This window comes from Neofelis nebulosa, chromosome 4, assembly GCF_028018385.1.
Source record: "Neofelis nebulosa isolate mNeoNeb1 chromosome 4, mNeoNeb1.pri, whole genome shotgun sequence".
NCBI classification, from domain to species: Eukaryota; Metazoa; Chordata; class Mammalia; order Carnivora; family Felidae; genus Neofelis; species Neofelis nebulosa.
In genome coordinates this window covers 149,339,232-149,361,204 of record NC_080785.1, presented here as the reverse complement: position 1 = coordinate 149,361,204, position 21,973 = coordinate 149,339,232, and the positions used below count along the sequence as shown (strand labels likewise).

The window sequence follows — 21,973 nt, the reverse complement described above, 5'->3', positions numbered from 1 at the left end:
ATGTTCTGTCTCCCACTGTCTCAAGAATAAATAAACATTAAAAAAAAAAAATTAAAAAAAAAAAGAAACATTTCAAGAAAGAAAGAAAGAAAGAAAGAAAGAAAGAAAGAAAGAAAGAACGAAAAGGAGAGGAAAGAAGGAAGGAAAGGAAAGGAAAGGAAAGGAAAGGAAAGGAAAGGAAAGGAAAGGAAAGGAAAGGAAAGGAAAGGAAGGAAAGGAAGGGAGGAAAGGAGGAAAGGAAATGAAGGAAAGGAAAGGGAAGGAAAGGGAAGGAAAGGAAGGAAGGAAGGAAGGAAAGGAGGGAAGGAAATGAAGGAAAGGAAAGGAAAGGAAAGGGAAGAAGATAGATGCCTTTCTAGGTAGACCAAACAGCAGCAAAAAGACCACCATGCAACCCAGTCATACCCCAACAAACCCCAAAGCTAACAATCAGCTATTCATTAGCAAATGTGGAGGAGAACATAACCTCCCAGCTAAGGCAACCCTTGGAAGAAAACTTTAAATCTCAAGCTGGCCTATTCCTAGAGGAAGCCCCAACACACAGGATGGGTATGTTTAGGGGGGTGTGGGTGTGTGTGGGTATCTCACACTGGGGGTGGGGGATCCCTCTGCTGGAGCCAAAGAAAGCTCAGGATGGACTCAGAGACTTCCTGGTTCTATTCTGGGCCAGCCTTGAGTTGCTGGGGGCCTTGGGCAAGCCGCTTCCTGTTGTTCAGGCCAGTTTCCATGGGTGGGAGAGGCTACACTGCCTCTAGGGTCCAGGAGGGAGAGATTCAAACAGCTTATGGCCACTGGCACTTAAAACCTTCAGGGCTCCACATCCTTAGCTTTTAAAGCTTATTTCAGCCAAAGCTGAACGCAACTTTATTCAATGAGATCATATCAGTTCTCAAACATTTTTTCCCCCAAAATATTTGTCAAAAAATACCATTAACTATCTTAATTCGGGAACACCAAATGGCCTTTTACCGACAAAGGTACTAAAAATGGCTTGTGGCTGAGGAACTTCCTTTCCATGGTTTAAAAAAAAAAGGGAAGTGAGAGCAACAGGGCTGGGCCTTTCCCATCCGTCCCAGCTGTGGCCCAGGCCCCACGCCCTCTAGGAACCTCCCGCAGGGTCCTGTGGCCCAAGCCTCAGCAGGGGACAGGTCCTTCCTTTCCTCAACCATCAGTAGCATGTGCCATGGAAACACCCCCTGACCAAATGGCAGGGGGCCTCGGCACCTGCAGTCCTCACGTCTTGCTTGTTAATTCTATATTTGAAACAAAGTACAAGCGCCGAAGTATTATTCACTGTTTGCCATGACCACCAGAGTTTCAGGGCTCAGGACATACCCGCTGAGCCACTTACCAGATTCCTGGAGGAGGTGGCCAGGGTGGCTGGGGGCCTGTGCACTTTTGTGACTTCTCCAAAATCGACAACATCAAAGTTACTCTTCCAAACCATCACCTGCCAAGACCCACAAGCACAGAGAATCAGGAGGAGAAAAACCCTTGCCAGTCCTACTTCATGGAAAATGCGAGCCCAGAGGCCACCTCGAAAGTTCTAGGCCAGTGGCAGGATAGTCCCCACCAGACACCCCAGCTCAACTCTGGGACCTGCCCCACCTCCCAGGCTTTCCAAACAGGCCTCGAGAAGTCCATCGGGATGGACTCACTGCATGCTGCCACGAGGCCTTTGTACTTGCTGGTCCCTCCCTGCCATGTCCCAGCCCAAGTGTAGCTGTCTCCTCAAGCTAGAGTGTCCTCTTCCACAGCATCTTCTCAGAGAGCGCTTCCCTGGCCTCCTACTAACTTTTATCATAGCTCTCTACTTATTTCCTCCATAGCATCAGACTTCGTAGTTATTTAATTTCTTTGTCCCTCTTCCTCATTTATCATCTGTCTCCCCACTAAAATAGAAGCTCCCGAGGGTCGTGGCCTGGCCTGTTACACCAGACCACTGTGGTCAAATTCCCAGCTCCGTCCCTTACTGTGTGGCTCTAGGCAAGGGATTCAACCTCTCTGTGACTCAGTTTCCCATTTGTGAAAAGGGGATGATCTTCTGACCTCACAGAGACAGCTTGGCACAGACACTGGTACCCAGGGAGCCATGGGCAACACACCCCTTATTCCACCCCTTATTCAAATCCACTTGAAGGATTTTCACATCCTAAGGCTCCTCCAACAAAAGCTTGGCAAACAGCCCTGCTGGGGAGCAAGAACATTCCTATTGGAGAGAATCAGCCCCATGTGGCTGCCCTCTGCCAGGGTCACTTCCAGTACAGCAGGAATTGTGGAGCGTGGCCAGTGCTCAAGTGAGACCACAGAAAAGCCCTGTGTCCAGGTAAGACGAAAACTCAGCATAAGCAGAACACTTTCCTGAGGCTGTTCGCCACTCCTAGAGAAGCCTACCGTTTACCGCTCCCTGAATCATGGCCATTAAGGTCTCTCATTCCTCCCGCCTACAAACAGAATTAGCACACACCCCCTTGCTCACAGGGCCATTTGTAACTGTGCTAGTCTTGAAAAATTCCCGGGAATAGAACAGTATTACGAATGTTAAGATTCAAATGTCTCTCCAAAAAGGCTCTCAGAGCAGACTTTCATAAAGCAGCCAGGGAGCTGATAGGAGTGGCTGCCTGAGGAGGGCCCAGAGTGGGCGGAAGCCCTACTTTCTACCAGGCTGCCTCTCGTACTATGTGACTTTCTTTTACCATGACTATTTCTAGTATGACTCTATTGCACTATTTTCTCTTGCTTAAGCAATGAGCCAGGCCTCCACACCCAGGGACAGCTCAGGGGTCCCCCTGGTCTTCCTCCTCCCTTGTCTGGTTAGCACAGAAACCAGTGCTGGTCGGGGGAGACACACACTGCCTCTTATCCAAGCCGTGCTGAAAGAGCTTCCAACAACCCTCTGCTTTCTTGGCAGAAACTCGACCCGGATCGGTCCACAGGAATGGCGTTGGGGCTCACTGGAAGGCCAATGGGACTCTTCTGGCTGAGCAGAGCTGTGAGGCCCAGCATCAAGAGAATGAACATTCTGGGGGCACCTGGGTGGCTTAGTCGGTTAAGTGTCTGATTCTTGATTTCGTCTCAGGTTGTGTTCTCACGGTTCGCGAGTATGAGCCCCGCGTCAGGCTCTGCGCCAGCAGCACAGAGCCTGCTTAGGATTCTCTCACTCTTTCTGCCCCTCTGCCGCTTGCACTCTCTCACTCTCTCAAAAATAAATAAACGTGGGGCGCCTGGGTGGCGCAGTCGGTTAAGCGTCCGACTTCAGCCAGGTCACGATCTCGCGGTCCGTGAGTTCGAGCCCCGCGTCAGGCTCTGGGCTGATGGCTCGGAGCCTGGAGCCTGTTTCCGATTCTGTGTCTCCCTCTCTCTCTGCCCCTCCCCCGTTCATGCTCTGTCTCTCTCTGTCCCAAAAATAAATAAAAAACGTTGAAAAAAAAATTTTTTTTTAAATAAAAAAATAAATAAACGTTAAAAAAAAAAAAAGAGACAGAGAACATTCTGGGCAGGAGGTACCTGGGCTGATGGGTAGAAAGCTTGGGCACACAGGGTGACAAAATGGCACAGGACCTCCTCACACATGTCTTCTCCCTGCAGCCATGCAGTCTGAAAATCTGATCCCTCAAAACTATTTGCATAATAGGAGCAAAGGGGGCAGATGACAGAGGTGGGGGCTCCAGGGCAGCCTGATATCTGTCATCTGCTGAGCCTCAGTTTCCTCATCATACAATGGAGGGACCAGAGGCCCTGTCCACAGGGCCGCCATGAGGATTAAATGAAATATGAAGCTTTTGCCACATTGCCCACATTGCCAGGCTATGTATGTATCCCCTAATTATCTCATCAGGAAAAAGAAGTTATTAAGAACCTTCATTTTAACTTTTTCATGGCAATGATAGCTCAGGATCCTTCCAACCCATGCTGGTTTGAGCAGTTAGGGTTTTAAGATGCTGCCACGGGGTCAGCACCCCTAGGAGACCTGCTTTAAGGAGACGAGCACCCTGGGTCTAAGTACCCCACCCCAAGTGCCAGCCTTCATGGTCGCTGAAAGCCACCAAGGAAGCTAGTGAAACTTGGCCCATCCTCAAGATGCTCTGACCTCCTGTTCTCTTCTGATAAGTACCAGCCAACATGTCTCAGACCAATCTTTACTTACTTGTTCATCAGAACCTCCAGAAGCAAAATACTCTCCCGTTCTTGAAAAAGCAACAGTGGTGGCTGGACCCTGTCAGAACAAACAAACAAGAAAAAACACCAAAGGTCACCGTAGATGCTAAATGCACAGGAAGAAAACCAGAAGCTCCCGAATGGGAGCAGCAGCAGGACAAAGGGCTAAGGGCCTCATTTAGCCCCTTGTCCTCCCTCACCTTTGGCAGAGACACCTGCAGAGCTCAGCCGTGAGTGTCACTGCTGAGGCCTCTGCTCCCCACCACCACTGACAGCACAAAGGCCAAGCCAGGGGGGTCATAGGTGGGCAGAAAGCCCTGCTGGGTTGCCATCACTGTGCCCACTTCCCAAGGATAAAATGGAGGTCGGACAGGTGCACCTACTTATCCCAGGCCCAGCACTGGCACCAGAACTTGGGTCCCCCTGGCCCAGGTCGTGCTCCTCCCCGACACCACGCTGCAGCTGACCAGAGAAGTGTGCAGCCCTGAGGAGGAGCCAATGAGCAGAAACAGGGTGCAGTCAGGGAGCCCAGGTGACACAAGAGGCCAGAATCAGGGTAGGAAGGAGGCTGGGGAGGGGGTTATGAAAGGTGTCTGAACAGAGGAGCAACGAGACATCTCCCTCTAATGTGCAAATCACTTTCTTTATGTTAGGACCTTTGGGGAAGAAGTACCAGCTCCAGCTTCCCAGGTGCTGAAGGTCCACATGACCATCGGAAGGGACACGCCAGACCTGTGCCACGCAGTGCTTTGAGGGCCCGTGAGTTTATCCGGGCTTGGAGCAGGGGCGCATACTCCTCCAGTAAAGAGGGAGGGCTCTTCCTCACATGCCTGAAATCTGCTGCAGAAAGATGCACGGAGCAAGAATCTGTTCACACACCACCGTGAACCATCTCTTCCTCCTGGCCAAACTTTCAGTGTGGTAGTACTTGGCATTCCCAAAGAAAAACCAGATAAAACAGATTCTCTCCTAACTGATGACAGCATGGCCACTATTACAAAGGCCACCTCAGTTCCTCCAGACCAGAGCAGGGAGCAGCAAGAGCCCCAACTGCCCAAATGAGATGCCTCCGGCCGTGGGGCAGACATAAGAGGTGGAGCCATGGACAAGAGGAACACTGGGACACACCTCCACGATGCTGGAAAAGACAGAGAAGTTCTGGGCTAAAAAACGGATCTGAAGTCATGGAACAAGACCAGCTTCTGCCTGCCCAGAAGAGACAGGCAGGTGGAAAGATGCCCCTGGGTACGCTGGGCAGGAAGGAATATGTACCCCCACACTTCCCCATTGTATCCACGGCCCCTCCTCTCCAAGGTGCCCATAATGAAGGTGGTGAAGACGAAAGTGAGTACAAGGCCAGCTAACACTAACCTGCACTTACCCACTTCACCTTCAGAGGATGGTTTGCACGCTTACCCTTCCTACAGGTGATGCGTCCCAGAGGAGAGACCAAGGCCCAAGAGGTCAGAGACAAAGCCTCCACCCTGTGCCTCTCCCCACCTCCTCTCACAGATGGGTCTCCGAGGGCCTGGGGTTCAGGGCAGTCAGGAGTCCTATATGGCCAACCAATAGGACAAAGGAGATCCATTCTTATGATGGGGAACGTCAATTACACCAGGGAGTGTGAAATGCCAGGTGCAAGGCATCATGAGCCACAAGTGCAGGGCCGAGTGCGGGAGGGAGCAGATCACGCGTCACCCTAATACTCTTCCGGGTGAACAATCCCCAAGGGTTAACACAGTGGGGTGCGAGATGGAAATTTCAGGTGACTTTCACTTGATTCTTGGAAATCTTTGTTAATTCCTCATACTTCGAACTCTTAAACAGTGAGTATACGGTATTGCTATGTTAATATAAAAACAAAACAACAAAGCTATTTTCATTTTGAGGAAAAACAAAAAAGGAAGAGGGAAAAGAGAAGGAAACCAGGACACGCAGTGTCAACAGAGACAGGCTCTTTGCCTGTCCAGAGCTCACTGAGGAATAGCGGGTTTCCAAGAAGTCAGAGCAACTAAGGAACCAAACAAATATTCATCAGCCAGTCTCCTTTCCTGTTGTCACTCAGCCACCAGATGCCAAGTTGCCTACAAGATTCTGGAGGCCAAGGGCGCCTGGGTGGCTCATTCAGTTAAGTGTCTGACTCTTGATTGTGGCTCAGGTCATGATCTCACGGTACGTGGGATCTAGCCCCATGTCGGGTTCTGTGCTGACACAGAGTGGAGCCTGTCTTTCACTTTCTCTCTCCCCTTCTCAAAATAAGTAAACTTAAAAAACTTGCTGGAGGACAAGCAGTGGCAGCACCACTGAAGAAGGCGGCCGGTAGCCTGTGGAGTGGTGGGGGACTGGGACCAGAAAGCAGAGGCTAGCGCTTTCCCCGGAGTCCAAATGTCAGGAAACTCTCTGGGGATGATGCCAGCAACATACAAGCAGTAAGGGGAATCTTGGGGGTGAGACCCACGGTCTTCCCCAGCAGTGCCCATTTACCCAGAGGATTGCTCAGCTCCCACACCAGGTACCTTGGTGTTCCTGGAAAGAGCAACATTCCACAAACGCTCTTGCCTGTCTGTCTGTGGCCCACAAAAACAGCCCCGGGGAGCAGATGGCCCTAGGCTCTGCTGTGGGACAAAACCAGCAGGGACTAGAACGCAGACCGAGCTTCTCCACCACTGACAAACATCATCCCAACCCTTCGGCACCCAGACAACCCCGGCCCCCACCAACCTCGCCAGGGCCCCTCCTCCTGCCCTCACTGGTGCTCCAGCCCCACTGGCCTGCTCAGGGGTCCTCATTTCGAGCTCCAGTCTTCTCTTGCTTCAGGATCTTTCTGTGACCTCTGGCATTGAGCTCTTAATTCAGTTATTTCTAATCTCTCTCCGTTTTAAATAAACTCCTTTAAGGCTACACATTTGCCTCTGATTACCACCCTAGATACATCCTCAAAGTTTCCAATATGCAATATTCTCACTGGTGGCCACCTCCAAACATTTAGTTTCCACAATGATTTACTCTTTAGCCCAGCAGTTACATTTTGGAGTGCATTGTAGCTTCCAAACCATGGGGGCTTGACGGGCGCTTTTGTCACAGACACTGATCCAATGTGATACACGTTGAGATCATTCTGCCTTCAAGGTGGCTTATTCTTTTTGGTTAATCAGTTACTCTCAATGCATTAGTTCACCAGCTCAGGGCAGGAATGTTGCCAAATTGTTTCTTCTCCCAGGCAAGACCCAGGGGCCTCTCCAGAGACTCCTGAATATGACTCTGAACTCTCTGCTGAGACTTTAGCAGTGTGGTCTGAATGCCAGAGGTGTTTACCTGCCTGAGATCCTAGTCCCCTCTGGCTCCAGGCCATGTCCACAGGTAGGATGCCTCACAGGCTCAACCAGATCCTTCCCTCCCTTTCTGGATCTGGCCAGCTTTGGTGAGACCATTCATTCTGCTTGGTCGTCATGAGCACTGGATGCAGCCTGGCCTCCCACCCCACTCTCCCTCCTGATGCAGCTTCATGTGGCCCTCGAGGTTGGCTAGGCCCACACCCAGTCACTTCACCAAACACCATCTTTGCCTTGACAACCTCCAAACCAAGAGCCCCGCACAGTCTGCTTTCTTCACTCTTGAACAGCAAGGTGTTAATCAAGAAACTTGAAAGGAAAAAAAAAAAAAAAAAAAAAAAAAAAAGGCAAAACAAAGGAACCCATGGTGTTTAGCTCCCATAGCTTCTGGGTGACTTTCCCTTTAGGGCCCCTATAGCTGGTCCAGACCCCTCTGCTCTCCTCACTCCCTTCCACCGGACTCCCTGAGGCCCCTGTGCACCTGAACTCTGACCACTGTGTCCACAACAGCTATGCTGGCAAAGACCCAGCCAGGTACCCCATCCACCACCACCTCACGAGGCTTTTGTAATGTTTTTCACTGGCTACCAGCCAACAAATAGTAATGTCACAACACATGCCTGGTGTCAGAAGTAACAGAAGAGTGACCATTAAACAAAGACATGGAGATCAAGGAGGCATAAGCAGCCTCTGGTGTGGGAGCCCTGGTCTCTGATTCCCCAGGCTGCTTCTTCCACAAGCCCCACACCAGGGAGGCTCCTGCACTCATTCACCAGCATCTTGCTGTGGGCTGGCTCCTGTGTCTTAGTAGTGGCCCCGTGGACTAGGAGTGGCCTCTGGGAAGAGCTGGTGCCCAGAAATGCTGAGGCTCTCTCCTGACCTTGGCCAAGGACACCTCCTCCCAATCCTCAACCCTGGGCTGCTGGCAGGGGACAGAAGGCCAGGCAGGCCTCTTGGTTTACTCAGGTTGGAGTACATGAGCTGTTCTCCCTCGTGATGTCCCCTCACCTCTCCCAGGAGGTGCCGAACCATCCAAACCAGGTCTGAGCTTCCCAAGCATAAACCTAATTTTCCAAAATGAAATGACTACACAAGGGGCCGCAGAGTGCCGGAAGAAACAAGGTGGCAGGGTGGGTGGAGGGGGGGAGCACGTTCAGAGAGCCTCCTTCCACCTGGAGCCACCTAGGGGCAGCCCATGCATCCCAGGCCACTCTGTCACACTGCCGCCTCTCCTCCTTGACCACGTGTACCCCTTTACTGCCACTTGCCCAGCCCCAGCCTAGGCTCTGGCATGACACAAGCTCCCAGGGACGTGGGTGGATCCTGTGCCCTGAGCCTGTGATTTCACAGTAAACAAGCCTAGGAGCACAGCCCCAGGTGCAGACAGCAGCGCCAGTTCTGGGTTCTAGGCCCTTAGTTGGATGGCTGCTCACCTGCACCATGAGCCAGCTGGGGTGCGTGGAACCACATGCCCAGTGATTCCCGTGCAGCTCAGTCACTCCACAGCAACATGAACGCCAACTGCATAGCCATAAACACCAGATTTAACTCCCACCCACGTCCCGCCCACCATCCTCTCCCAAATAGCTCTGGGGAGTTAAACCAAATGAGCATGGCTCAAGATTATGTTTCAGAAAATACAGAAAAATAAATCTGTATTTCTAGCACACTGCCCCCACACTTGCCACCCAGAGCTATGGGGGCCTCGCTCAGGGCACAAGGTTTCAAACAATAGCTGTACTTGCTGGGGAAGTCCTTCCTTCTTCTGCTCTTCCCTGCTGCAAGGTGAGGGGTGGGACAGGATGAAGAGGCCCCTGTGTGCCCTGACACCCCTAAGTCTATACTGGATTCAGCAAGAAGCAGGGGCTCCTTAAAGCATAAGAGACTCTTAAAAAATGAGAACAAACTGAGGGCTGATGGGGGGTGGGAGGGGGGGAGGGGGGGGTGGTGGGTATTGAAGAGGGCATCTTTCAGGATGAGCACTGGGAGTTGTATGGAAACCAATTTGACAATACATTTCATATATTAAAAAAAAAAAAAAAAAGAAGCAGGGGCTCCTTTTCCTCTTGCTTAAGTGTCAAAGCTGTGGCAGATTCCCAGGGCAAGACCTTCCAGAGCCCCAGAGAGGGCACTGGCACCTCTGCCAGCCCACTGCCAACAGACACCTGGCCTGTCCTCCAGGAATTGGGCCGTAGAATGTGGCCTGACAGGCGGGACTAATAATGGGCACTGCAAACAGACCTGTGGACCAAGGCACCAGCAGGCCACACCTACTCAGAGCAACTGGTGGGGACAAGTACATTCAGAGGAGTCACCACAGGGACAGATTTCAGGAGCTGTGTGACAAAAGAGAAACCAAAGCAAGAGGATGTTCTGGGGGAGATGAGGACAAGACTAAACAAAAAGCCAGATAAACCCTTGAAACACTCTGTGGGAGAGTGGGTGGAAGGAAAACAGGCACTTCCATCCCAGCGGGGGAGGGGCTGACGGCTATGGCCCTGTGCCCATTGAAAGGGGTGAAGCCATCAGAGTCCCCTACCATGGATTCATTTTCCTACTAAAGACTGACTGCCCACCCAGGGTGCCAGAACCATGCCCATAACAGAAACGTTCAATGGCCTTTTATTTATTTTTAAATGTTTATTACTCATTTTGAGAGAAAGAGAAAGTGTGCGTGAACAGGGGAGGGATAGAGACAGAGAATCCCAAGCAGGCTCCATGAAGTCACGGCAGAGCCTGACGCAGGGCTCGATCCCACGGACCATGAGATCATGACCTGAGCCAAATCGAGTTGGACACTTAACCAACTGAGCCACCCAAGCTTCCCATTCAACAGCCTTTTAAAGAGCTCTCACCTAGAGCAACAAAAGATCTTTTCTAAGAGCTGAAGTGGAAAGGGACCAACATCTGTGAGGATCTACTATGTCTGGTGCTGGGGAATGTAGACACACCCTCTCCTGTTATGAGGCAGATACAGGAGTTCTTACAAATGAGCAAAGTCTTAGCAAAGTCAAGGTCTTGCCCAATGTCCCAGGGTAAGAGGCAACGCTGGAATGGCCTGACCTTGATGCCCAAGGCCTTTCCTCCCATCTGCAGCCTCCTGAAACCCAGACTTAACTGAACAAGATGTGACAGTACTCATGGCTTTTCCAAACCAGAAACAGGTGGGTACAAGCTATTTGTTCCTGGAAATACTGGGGTATTTCCTTAAAAAGCTGGGCACCATCACTGACCAGATAAGGCTGTATGAACCCTCCTCAACCGAATGCATCCTAGCACTTGGCCTCAAAAAAAGAAGCTGGCAAAGGTGACTGGTGCAGGCTCTTTACCAGCTCAAGCCACAGAGAGAGAAATTGCTCCTGCGTTCCCAGGGACAAAGGCAGAAGAAAGAGGGCAATGTACCACATCCAGGCTGGCAGCGCCCTCCCTGCTCTGTCCACTCTCCACTTGGGCAGATTAGGCTGGAGGTAGACGGCTACCCAACTGCTCAGCCCCAACCCCTGCCTTGGCAAAGGGGTCAGTGTCTGCTCAGGTTGCATTTGGTAACTTGCCACCCGCTGCCTCCTCATCACTGAGGCCCATCACAGCTGAAGCAGCAGAGCTATTGTGGGGCCAGGGCCCAAGGACTTGAGCTAGCAAAGGGCTTGCTCAGCTCTTAGGCCTGCCACCCAGCAGCCAAGCACTTGAAGAGACTCACGCGTGGAAGCCTCTGTAGAGCCACATGGGCCACAGCTGCAGCCAAGGAACTATTCCCAGGGTACAGTCTGTGTGGCATCAAACACCCATGGGACAGGAGCCTCTCTGTCCCCAGCTACATCCCCTGAATGGCCCTTTGTAGCTCAGAGTCCCAAAGCCTGGACTTCAGAAGAAAAGCACCAGAATCCTCGAGGCCCACAATAAGCTTATAATTGACATCCACCTCTAACCTCACAAAGTGAGCCAGCCTCACATGGGCCAATGGGAGGTGTGACCAAGTGCATGCTAGAGAACCACCAAACTGCTGCTATGGTCAGACTCCCAGGTTGACAAGCTGCCCTCAAAGCAGTACAGAAGACCCAGGCTGTAATGGGTGATCCTGATCTTAGCTCTGGCACTTGGCAAGTGCCTCCGTCCTGGTGCCCCCATGCCTTTAAAAGACAACTAAATAGATGGGGCACCTGGGTGGCTCAGTCAGTTAAGCAGCCAACTTTGGCTCAGGTCGTGATCTCACAGTTTGTGGGTTCAAGCCCTGTCGGGCTCTGTGCTGACAGCTCAGAGCCTGGAGCCTGCTTTGGATTCTGTGTATGCCTCCCGTCTCTGCCACTCCCCTGCTCTCACTCTGTCTCTCTCTCTCTCTCAAAAATAAACATTAAAACACAACTAAATGGCATATCAGACTTCCAGCCTCAACCCAGATAAGAAAGCAACAGCCCAACAGCACTGCTTCCCCTGACCCTTCTTCTCCACGCTGTTGCTCCCTCAGTGCTCCCCCACAGGAGCTGGCTCGGGCCCTGCCCTCACGCGGGACACAGGCACTTCCCTGGCACATACCCAGAGCCCCCTCCCAGCTGAGGGCTGTCTCACCCCCAGCATTGGCTTCCTGTGGCTGGCTTCTCTCAGCTGGTGTGCCACCCCCTGCCCAGCTGGCCCTGCCTTTCTCACAGGTGTGGAACTGAAAGCAGGAGGGGGGTGTGCTCCAGTTGGCTGAAAAAACTCAATAGCCTTCCCTCCCACAGCTCTCTCTGGGCCACGCCCAGGGATGGTCACAAGGAGGTCCTCCAAGTCCAAACCAAAGTTTCACTTGGTTCCCTCCTGCTGAATCAGAATGAGGTCATGTAGCAGCAAGGCTGGGACACAGCAGCCACAAGGCCTGCTGGCCTCCTCCACAGATCAGTGATCTAAAGACAAGAGTGAAATCACAACTTGACATCTAAAAGCTGTGTGTGGGGGGTGCCTGGGTAGCTCAGTGGGTTAACTGTCCAACTTCGGCTCAGGTCATGAGCTCATGGTTTGTGAGTTTGAGCCCCATGTAAGGCTCTGTGCTGACTGCTCGGAGCCTAGAGCCTGCTTCGGATTCTGTGTCTCCCTGTCTCTCTCTCTGCCTCTCCTTCACTTGTGCTCTCTCTTTCTCTCTCTCAAAAATAAATAAACTTTAAATAGATAAGTAAAATAAAAGTGGGTGTGTGAGGCAAGTGAGTACTCAGGGTCGAACCATAGAGACATGGATACTTATCCCAGCTCTGCCACCCTAAGCTGCATGGGACCCCGACAATTCAAACCACTCTCTGGGCCTCAGTTGCCCCATCTGGATCAAAAGTACTTTCAAATCGGCCATCCTCATCGGTGGGATGGAATCCCTGGGCACTGAGGACCCTGTGGGGACCCCTGGGGCCACTCAGTCACACACTTCAAGAAGTGGCTTGTGGCAGCTGGGCCTTATGGGGGCACTTAGCCACCTCCTGGAACAGAATGTGAATGCTCAAGTCACCAAACAGCCCAGGTGCAAATCTTTCTGGAAAGGTAGACCAGGGAATGGACTTCATGATCAGGGAGCCCAAGAGGACTATACATCTGCATGGGGCTATGTGAACCCAGATGTCCCTTGGCCTAGTTCCCACATTTCCAGGTTCAACGGCAGACAGGCAACTGTGCCGTCTCACTTGGTCCCTGTTTCACTTCTCCAGAAGAAGGTCAATGGGTTTCCGTTATGTGCTTGATGCTGTGCCCAAACACAGGACAGGCATTTAGACACCACATTTCTAGGGTTATCAGGCTAAGAGGTGAGTCAGCTGTTTAAAGAACCTTTACACACACACACACTGAAAGCCCTGGATGATCACTTGGCACACATCTGTTTGCATGTTTCTGGATATTGCTTTCTTTCTGTGGGGAGCAGGAGAGACAGCACCATTCGGGTGGTTTTCAAATACCCTCTTTGGTTATAAGATCTCAAACTGGTTACACATGAATCTGAATAACTGACTTGCCAAAGAAATAACAAAGGTGGCTCTGTAACAAGAGCAGAGGTCACCCAGCCCCGGGGCCACATATTACACCTAGAAGTGCCAGTTGCTGGGAGAATGAGACATGTCCTGCACTGCAGACATGTGACATGGAGGACGAGGGGTCACCATGGGCTGAGGGCAGCAAGGAGCCTTCCAGGTCCCAAGGAAGCAGAAGACAAGGCCCATGCTCCCACACCAAGCCACAGCCAATGGCCAATGGCCCCCATGTGCCTGACTCCGATGGCGGTGAATCCAGAGCCCTAGCTAGACACCACACCTTGCTCCCTGCCCAAGATACACGGGCACCCCAGGGCCTTCCTCAGCCCTCAAGAGCCTGTCCCCACCCTCCACTCTGCCTGCCCCCCTGCTCACAGGTGGAGAAGGCGACAAACTGACAGCTCTGGTCTCTGCACCCCATGTCCAACTTGGGTGTGGCAACTATGTCCCAACAGGAGACATTCTGTTCTGCCCAGCAGGAGACAGCTCAGCCATAATTGGGGGCTGGTGTGGGGGTGAGGGTGAGAGAGTGACTCCCAGACCGGCTTCTAGGAGAGCGGCAGGCAGCCCACCTCACCATGGCCCCGCGCCTGGCCACTGCCCACTGAGAGAGTCCAGGGCACCAGCTGCATTGGCGAAGGTTGCTCAGAGAGGTCCCTTGATTCAATTCCAGGAATTCCCAAACACACAGGAAGATGTCCATCCTAAGCACTCGTCTCTGAGAGATACCTGTTAGTTTCTATCTCCAAAGGCATCAACATCTGCAGAACCCTCAAGAGACCCCAATGGCAATTCAGGGCATGGGGTCCAGGGCTCTACTCAACCAAGATATGCCTGAGGTCACTCAGGGGGCAGATTCCATGTAGCTCCCTGGGAGAAATGTGCCAACCATGTCTGAATGGCTCCGTCCCACTCCCAAGTTAGCTCCTGCACCCCCTTCTCAGCTGCGGTACCAGGCCCAGCACTTCTGCCAGAGCTCATGGTCCCCATCAGGGGCAAACCTGTTTCCGCCCTTCGCTCCACTGCCCAGACTGTGAGGGGACCACAGAAGCCATCCCCAATGGGCTCCAAGGGAAGGCCCACCTCAGATGAACCACAGCCCTGCATGTGCCTCAAGGCGGCACCTTCGCCTCCCTCTACACCACTCAGTGCCAGGCTGATGGCCTCACCTGATGCCCGTGGAGAGTATAGAGCAGCCGGCCCTCCATGAGGTCCAGGATCTTCAGGGTCGAGTCACTGGAGGCCGTGAGCAGGTAGTTTCCGGATGGGTGGAAGGAGAGTGCATTCACCGCTGCGCTGTGCACTAGGGAAGGGACATCTGTCAGGCACTGGCTGGGAGGCCAGGGGATACAGCTGAAGCCCAGAGACGGGCAATCGGGACCAACCGAGGCTCGGCTCCAAGGAGCTGTGGGGAGCCCCACAAGGATTTCCCAGAAGTGCAGCACAGGAACAAGAGCAGACTCATCCAGAGCTGAGAACCAACAGCGGGAGATGCAGGGCAAGCGGGCGCACAAGCGACAAGGCCGGTGGGATCAGGTGATTCCCCCACCTCTCACAGCACACAGAGTGTCGAGCTGGGGCAGAATGGAGTGCTCAAACATAATGCTCCATCTGTCTTTCATACTGCTACTCAGGGGGAATGAGGTGGAAAAGAAATCCCCTGAAGTCCCAATACCATGCCCCTGCCCTACAAGAGTGTGGGGCAGGCAGGCAGACGGTAAGACACGCTCAGGAACTAGTCAGGCCTGGGTTCCAATCCTGGCCTCCCTGCTGGCCCACTTTATGACCTTGAGCAAGCACCCTGACACATCTAAGCCAGTCTGTTTCTCCTGCTGGATCATGGCACTCACATGTCAGGGGTGCCGTGGGGATAAGCCTGCCCATGGGGCCTCTGTACAGAGTGAGCCCTCAGATGTGCCTCTCGGCTGCCCCTGGTGTCACACGCAGTTTCTAGGTCCTGCCACTTTACCCAACACTCAACAGCTCAATCCCATCCATGACTTTCTTTTCCCCATTGGCCTGACCCAAACCCCACTATCCGTCCTGGTGTCCCTCACTCTGCAGGATCCAGCCAGCCCAGCCCTTGACAGCTCTCCAGGCTGACAGCTCTCCAAGTATTCCCCATGGGCCCAGGAGACCCTTGCCCACCTCTTCCCCTGACCTTGAAGCTCATTACTCAGTTGCCTCCTCCGAGAAGCCTCCTGGCCTCCTGGGGGCCACCCCCTTGAACTGTCCTCCTGAAGCACCACGAGTCTCCAGTGGGTGTACTCCTCGCAACAGTGTTTTACATTTATGTGTAACTATTTCATTCCGGGCTGGGTCCCCCATTAGACTGTGTGCTCTGTCAGGCAGGGGCTTGACTCAGTGTCAGGCACTGAGCGGGACTCAGAAAGCAGTGGGTGAGTGGGTGAGTTGGACCCAGGCAGGCCACATGGGGACGACCATGTGAGCACCAGCTACATCGCAGCTTCTAAAGCAGCTGCTGAAGACGACCCCGGTGCCTTCATACCCACTATTCAGGCCTGGGAGGGGACATCAGCGGGGATAAGATAACCGCGGCCTGCCAAATCAGAACAGCCACAAACAGAAAGGCAAATTCTAAAACCAACCCCTTATCCTGGCACTGTGAGGCTGCAAGAGCAATAAACACATCCACCGCAAAATGGCCTTCAGCAGAACCCACAGAGGAACATGGAGCCCCTCAGACACCAGCCCAACTGATAAGCTCATATGCCTGGGGAATGTGGGTACGTGTTCCCGAGCACACTTGGGGGAGACAGCCAGGGCTTTACATAACATGGCAATTTATGTCTGAACACTCTTTAAGCACCAGAACTCCAGGAGCCAGCCTGCAGAGGGGCTGATGATGTCTGGGGACGGGGAGGTCAGTGTCCTCAGGGCTTACTTAGATTTGGGGCATGGAAAACAAAAGAATACAGCCATAGATGACCCCAGCAGGAACTGAACAGGTGCAGAGTGTGACTATCACCACCCACATGTAGAGGGGCACACACATGTGCAGAGGGATGTGGACAGAAGCTCCTGGTAGGGCCCTCCTATACAGTCTTATGAGTAGGACAGAAATAAGGGAATTTTTACTCTGCATACTTCCAGAATAATTTTTTAACCATCAGTATATAGTCACTGTGATTACACAACTGGGTGAATGATAAAAAGCAAATCCTTCCCGAGGTAACTGGGTGGCTCAGTCATTAAGCATCCAACTCTTGATTTCAGCTCAGGTTGTGATCTCACGGTTCATGGGTTCGAGTCCCACGTCAGGTCCCTCGCTGACAGTGCAGAGCCTGCTTGGGATTCTCTCCCTCTCTCTCTGCCCCTCCCCCACTCACATGTGCTGTCTCTCTCAGATTAAATAAACTTAAAAAAAAAACAAAAACAAAAAAACACCTGTATGTAGTGGGGGCACCTGAGTGGCTCAGTCAGTTAAGCATTTGACTTCAGCCCAGGTCATGATCTCACGGTTCGTGGTTTTGACCCCCACATCAGGCTCTGGGTTGACAGCTCAGAGCCTGGAACCTGTTTCAGATTCTGTGTCTCCCTCTCCCTCTCCCTCACTCTCACCCTCTCCCTGTCCCTCCCCCACATGTGTTCTCCCTCTCTCTCTCAAAAATAGATAAATAAACATCAAAACACAAAACAAATCCTTCTCTCCCCTCAATAGAGAGTCCTGTCCAGGGAGGCAGAGCCCAGGCCTAGCCTGGCATCGCCCTGACAGCACTTCAGGCTGTGAGTCTACAGGCTAAGAGCTAGTGCCCTGCACTCCTGAGGGGCCAGCTATGCTCACCAGATTGCTGGTTCACATTGGCGGAGAAGTGAGGGACGAGGAGGGCCAAAACACTGGGAGATGCTCCCAGGGGAGCCCCGCCACCCTAAGCCCTCAGTCCCACAGCAGAACAGCTGCCTATGCCCCATCTTCCCTCGGGCTTCAAATGCTACTCCTGGCATGTCTGCCTCCCTGAGCCTGGAGAAGGGCACTCTATTCTCGTTTCTGCAGCCCTTGGCAGCCTGTACTGGAAAGAACGCCACCCCACCCCACCTGAGACAAAGCTGGCAGAGGAACAGCCAGGGTCAGGAGGGTGGATCGGGCGAGGGTGAGCTCAGGGAGCCCAGGGCTTCCCAGCACCACCAGGCTGGCGGGGTCAGGATGTGGATGCCATGCCAGGGCCTCCCACCTGGGCAAGTCCACCCCAGGGAAGGCAATCTCCTCCAGAGGAAGGGCACCAAAAGCTCTGCTCCAGTATAAATGGCAGGAATATCAAAGACCTCCTAGCTGGGGTGGAAACATCTGGAACCATTTACTCCAGAAAAGGGCTCAGACTTGGGGCGCCTGGGTGGCGCAGTCGGTTAAGCGTCCGACTTCAGCCAGGTCACGATCTCGCGGTCCGTGAGTTCGAGCCCCGCGTCAGGCTCTGGGCTGATGGCTCGGAGCCTGGAGCCTGTTTCCGATTCTGTGTCTCCCTCTCTCTCTGCCCTCCCCCGTTCATGCTCTGTCTCTCTCTGTCCCAAAAATAAATAAAAAAACGTTGAAAAAAAAAAAAAAGAAAAGGGCTCAGACTGGGGGTGAGGATGTACCAGACGCCAGGACCTACTGCCTTTCCCTCCTTGTTCTCCTGCCTTGCCCACCAGCCCCACCAGCCTGGGGCAGCCTCTCTGGCTCTACAGAGGTGGGACAGCCATTCTAGGGAGGCCCTGTCCTAAGAATCATCCCTGCGTGACAGTCCCCCAGGTAGGCTCCCACCATAAAGTCCTGAGCAGTGAATGTGCAGGAATAATCCACTTTTCATCAACTTGCTTCCACGGCAGTTATCAGTGTTAACTGATGGCGGGTTGCCATTTGGGCACAGCTGTGGGCTCCTGGCAAAAGAGAGACTCCAACTCAAGGTCAGAGGTACACCAACATCAAGATTCTACAGGCCACCAGGAACCCAGAGAGGGTGGGATCGAGGCCACTGCAGACCCTGCCCTGGGAACTGGCCACAGCTTGCGGGCAGCACATGGCCTGAGGAGAGTCCCAGGTACCCACAAGCCACTCTGCCCACACAGCCCTGTTGTACAAGCCTTCGGCAAATCTGGCCTACTGCCCAGTGGGCTCCAAACTGACCGAGGAGCCCAGAGTAACCCCCAGGTACCCAAGTAGGAGGTACCTTCCTAAAGCAGGCCACACCAGACCGAGTCCCACCCCACTCTCATCACAAAGGGCTCAGCTTAACTTCACCCGGGGTGACTTCTCATAACATGCAACTGGAACTACCCATGACTTTGGGTTTATGAGGGGCTATGGATTCATACAATGAAGTTGCTCTGATACTAGCAGGGAAGGATGTTCAAAACCCTCCTCTTTGTGACTGTCACATAAATGCTCACTTAGGGATGGTGGGAAAGAGCCAATGAGTTGGCCAGATCAGGTGGGACAGTGCACTGCCTCCTGACCAACTGTTTCAGTCTCAAAAAACAAGCAAAGGGTACAGGCCTGCCCCACCAGCTGCATAGCTGCCTTAAAATCCTCCGTGACTGTAGCTGGGGTGGGACAGAGGGGTGTGTTAAGAACCAATGGAGGAGCTGCCTGGGTGGCTCAGTCGGTTAAGCAACCGACTTCGGCTCAGGTCACGATCTCACTGTTCGTGAGTTCAAGCCCTGCGTCGGGCTCTGTGCTGACAGCTCAGAGCCTGGAGCCTGCTTCAGATTCTGTGTCTCCCTCTCTCTCTGCCCTCTCCCACTCCTGCTCTCCTTCTCTCAAAAAAAAATTAATTAATTAAAAAAAAAAAAAAAAGAACTGATGGACAGAGAACCTGGGACTCTGAGCTCTAATTGGAATTTCTGGAGAGGGCCAAGCCAAGGCTTCCCAGAAGCCTCAGGAAGTAAATGACTAGAATCAACACAGTGTAAGAATCCAGCAAGGGGTGGTGGACAGAACGTCAGACTCGGAGGCCTTGAACTGGGAGGCTCAGATTCCCAGCTTCCCAGCTGTGTGACCGTGGGCAAGCCTCAAACTCCCCATCTGTGAGATGGGGAGCAGCCCCTGACATCCACCCAGGAACTGCACGTGCCTGTAAACCGCAAACCACATTATGGGTTCCGGATGGGGGCTGCTGCTCAGATGTTTCAACAGCCTTGATGTGGGCTCAGAGCATATGGAGCCTAACCCACCTCCGTGGGGACTGGTGCTCCCAGGGCTCTAACAGCCCCACTGTCTCCTTGCTGAATTGGGAAACCAGAACTGCTCCCCACAGTGACAGGCCAGAGCCAAGAAATTCCTTGCCCGAGAAAAATGGTGCCAGCTACCTGCTGTTGCCTAAAGCGATTCCCAACAACCTAACACGGGACAGGAAGTGTCCTCCATAAAGCACAGCCATGCGGCAGCTGGACACGGGCAGGCTAGGATTGCTGACCACACACTGCAGTAGCATGAATCGAAGTGTCTCAGAAAAGCCCGACAGCCTCATGTGCCCAAAGCCCACTCAGGAGTGCCTGGTTCTCACCCAGAGTCCCCAAGTGTCACAGTGTCCCTAAGAACTCTCCTCTGGGTTTCCCAGGGATCGGAGACAGAAAGTAGCTCAGGTGTCTGCTGTCAAAGGGTCAGAAGTCCTTCTTGGGGAATCAGCCTCCAAACAGATGCCCCTGCACCTCCAAGGGTCGGGGAGCAGCTGCTACTAAGGGGCTAGGGAGAGTCTCTCAGGTAGAGGTTCAGCCATGGAGCTCTTAAGGGGAGCCACCAGCCAGGAGCAGACCTAGCCAGGTCACTCTGGCAGCACAGAGGGTGACGGGCATGTCCCCCAAGCAATGTGCTCGGATCCACCTGGCTCTTCTTGAGCCCCAGAGGGTGAGTCTAGAGGTAGTGGGAAGAGTTTGCGGCACCGTGAATACCCACCATGTACCATGCACCATGCACTGGGCAGGAAGCTGAGGAAACCCAGTTGTTGATGGGGTACTCCAAGCCACCCGAGGTCTCTGATCTATATCGGGGTGGCATAGGAATGAGACACTGAGTAGCTCTGTCACAGAGGAAAGAATAAGAACAAAAACTCACTGAAATCTCTCTGCAGAGCCTGTCAACCTCATGTGCCCCAGGTCCCCTCAGGACTTGGCTCCTGATGCTACCTGAGCCCTCCCACTACCTCCTCAGCCCTGCCAGTCACAGACTCCCACCCCCACCCACTGCCAAGCCTGCTCCCTCAAAAACCCCAGGGACCTCTCTCCAGCACCTGCCACCCCCCTCAACTGCTCTGCATCACTCCACCTCCTGACCACCCTCTTTGGGAGACTCTGCCCTCCTCCGTACCCCTGGTTCTGCCCCCCTCAGCCCTCCCATCATGGGAGAGGGGGCTCCCACCCCTCACACTGACTGCTTTGTGGACCTTTCCTTTCATGGCTCCTCAATCGCAGGGACCCAGGATATGGCCTAAGCCCTTCACAAGCCGCAGGAATGGCCCCCTACCCACAGCATCAACTTCTGACTCTACTCAATCTCCAAAACCCATCCCCTGGGCCTGACTCCTGCCCTACTTGGATGCCCAGCCCTCACCCAGACATACCGGCTTCCCACTCCCATAGGCTCTCAGCACTGCTGTCCTCTCAGACATACCTTCACTCTGCAAACCATGGGACAGTCCCACCACTGCCGCTGCATCTTTGGGACCATGATCCAGAGTACGGCATTCAAGGTCCTCCCCAATGGGTACTTGCTGGTGCATGCCACAAACACCAACCAGGCCCAGGCTCCTGATCCATCAGAGGTGAGGCTGGACCCTCCCAGGGTCACCTAGAGATCCTCTCCCTGCAGTGTCAAGACTTATGCAGTACAAAATAATAAGTAATAATAAAAGTCTTATGTGGTACAAACCATATTTCCAGCACTCTATTATAATTCTCATGTGGACTCCCCCAACAGATCTTCACAAACCCCATAAGGTACTATCACTACCCCCTTTACAGATCGGAAACAGCCTATGCTCCTAACCTTCCCATCTCTCCTGACCCCACACTCAGAGGCGCCTTTCTGCCCAGCACTCCTTTGCACCTGCCAAACTTCGCCTAGTCAACTTTGCACATGTGCCCAATCTCCAATCTAGGAGGGGAAGGAGAGGCGTGGTCTCCAAGGACGGGGTAGACCCCATATCTGCTCTGTTCTAGAAGCTGTCTGAAATGGCATCTGTGACAAACCCCAGGGCTCACTGTAGAGAAAGGAACCAGTTATGCAGCTGGCCCCTGCCACCTGGTGGTGGTGTAGGGTAGCGCAGGCCTTGACTGCCGGCTCACCTTGCCCAGAGACCAGACAGACCCCAGGACCAAGACTTGGCAACAGCAGCATCATCATCAACATAGTGCTTGTTTTCTGTTTTGTGCCAGGCACTCTCTGAGTTCTTCATGTGGACCAACTCATTACCCTCCCAACGCCACCTGTGAGAGAAGCCCTATCACTGTCCCAGGGTGATCAGAGGAGTCAAGTGACCTATCCAACGTCACACAACTAGGAATGCTGAG

The 21,973-nt window shown here is 53.1% G+C and overlaps 1 protein-coding gene and 1 long non-coding RNA gene across 9 annotated transcripts in view; one reads left to right on the top strand and one right to left on the bottom strand.

The window, feature by feature from the left end:
• The window catches only part of POC1A (POC1 centriolar protein A), a 101,626-nt gene that overhangs the window by 45,066 nt on the left and 34,587 nt on the right, over nt 1-21,973 (bottom strand). For all 8 annotated transcript variants that reach the window (XM_058726707.1, XM_058726705.1, XM_058726706.1 and 5 more), the window contains 3 exons: nt 14,641-14,774; nt 4,148-4,216; nt 1,352-1,450 (listed from right to left, as the gene is read on the bottom strand). In XM_058726707.1, the coding sequence (XP_058582690.1) occupies nt 1,352-1,450; nt 4,148-4,216; nt 14,641-14,774 (302 nt within the window). The remainder of the gene's footprint in view (nt 1-1,351; nt 1,451-4,147; nt 4,217-14,640; nt 14,775-21,973) is intronic.
• LOC131510085 (uncharacterized) lies at nt 4,503-7,061 on the top strand. Its single transcript, XR_009260895.1, has 2 exons — nt 4,503-4,714; nt 4,812-7,061. It is a non-coding gene; the product is annotated as an uncharacterized LOC131510085 (long non-coding RNA).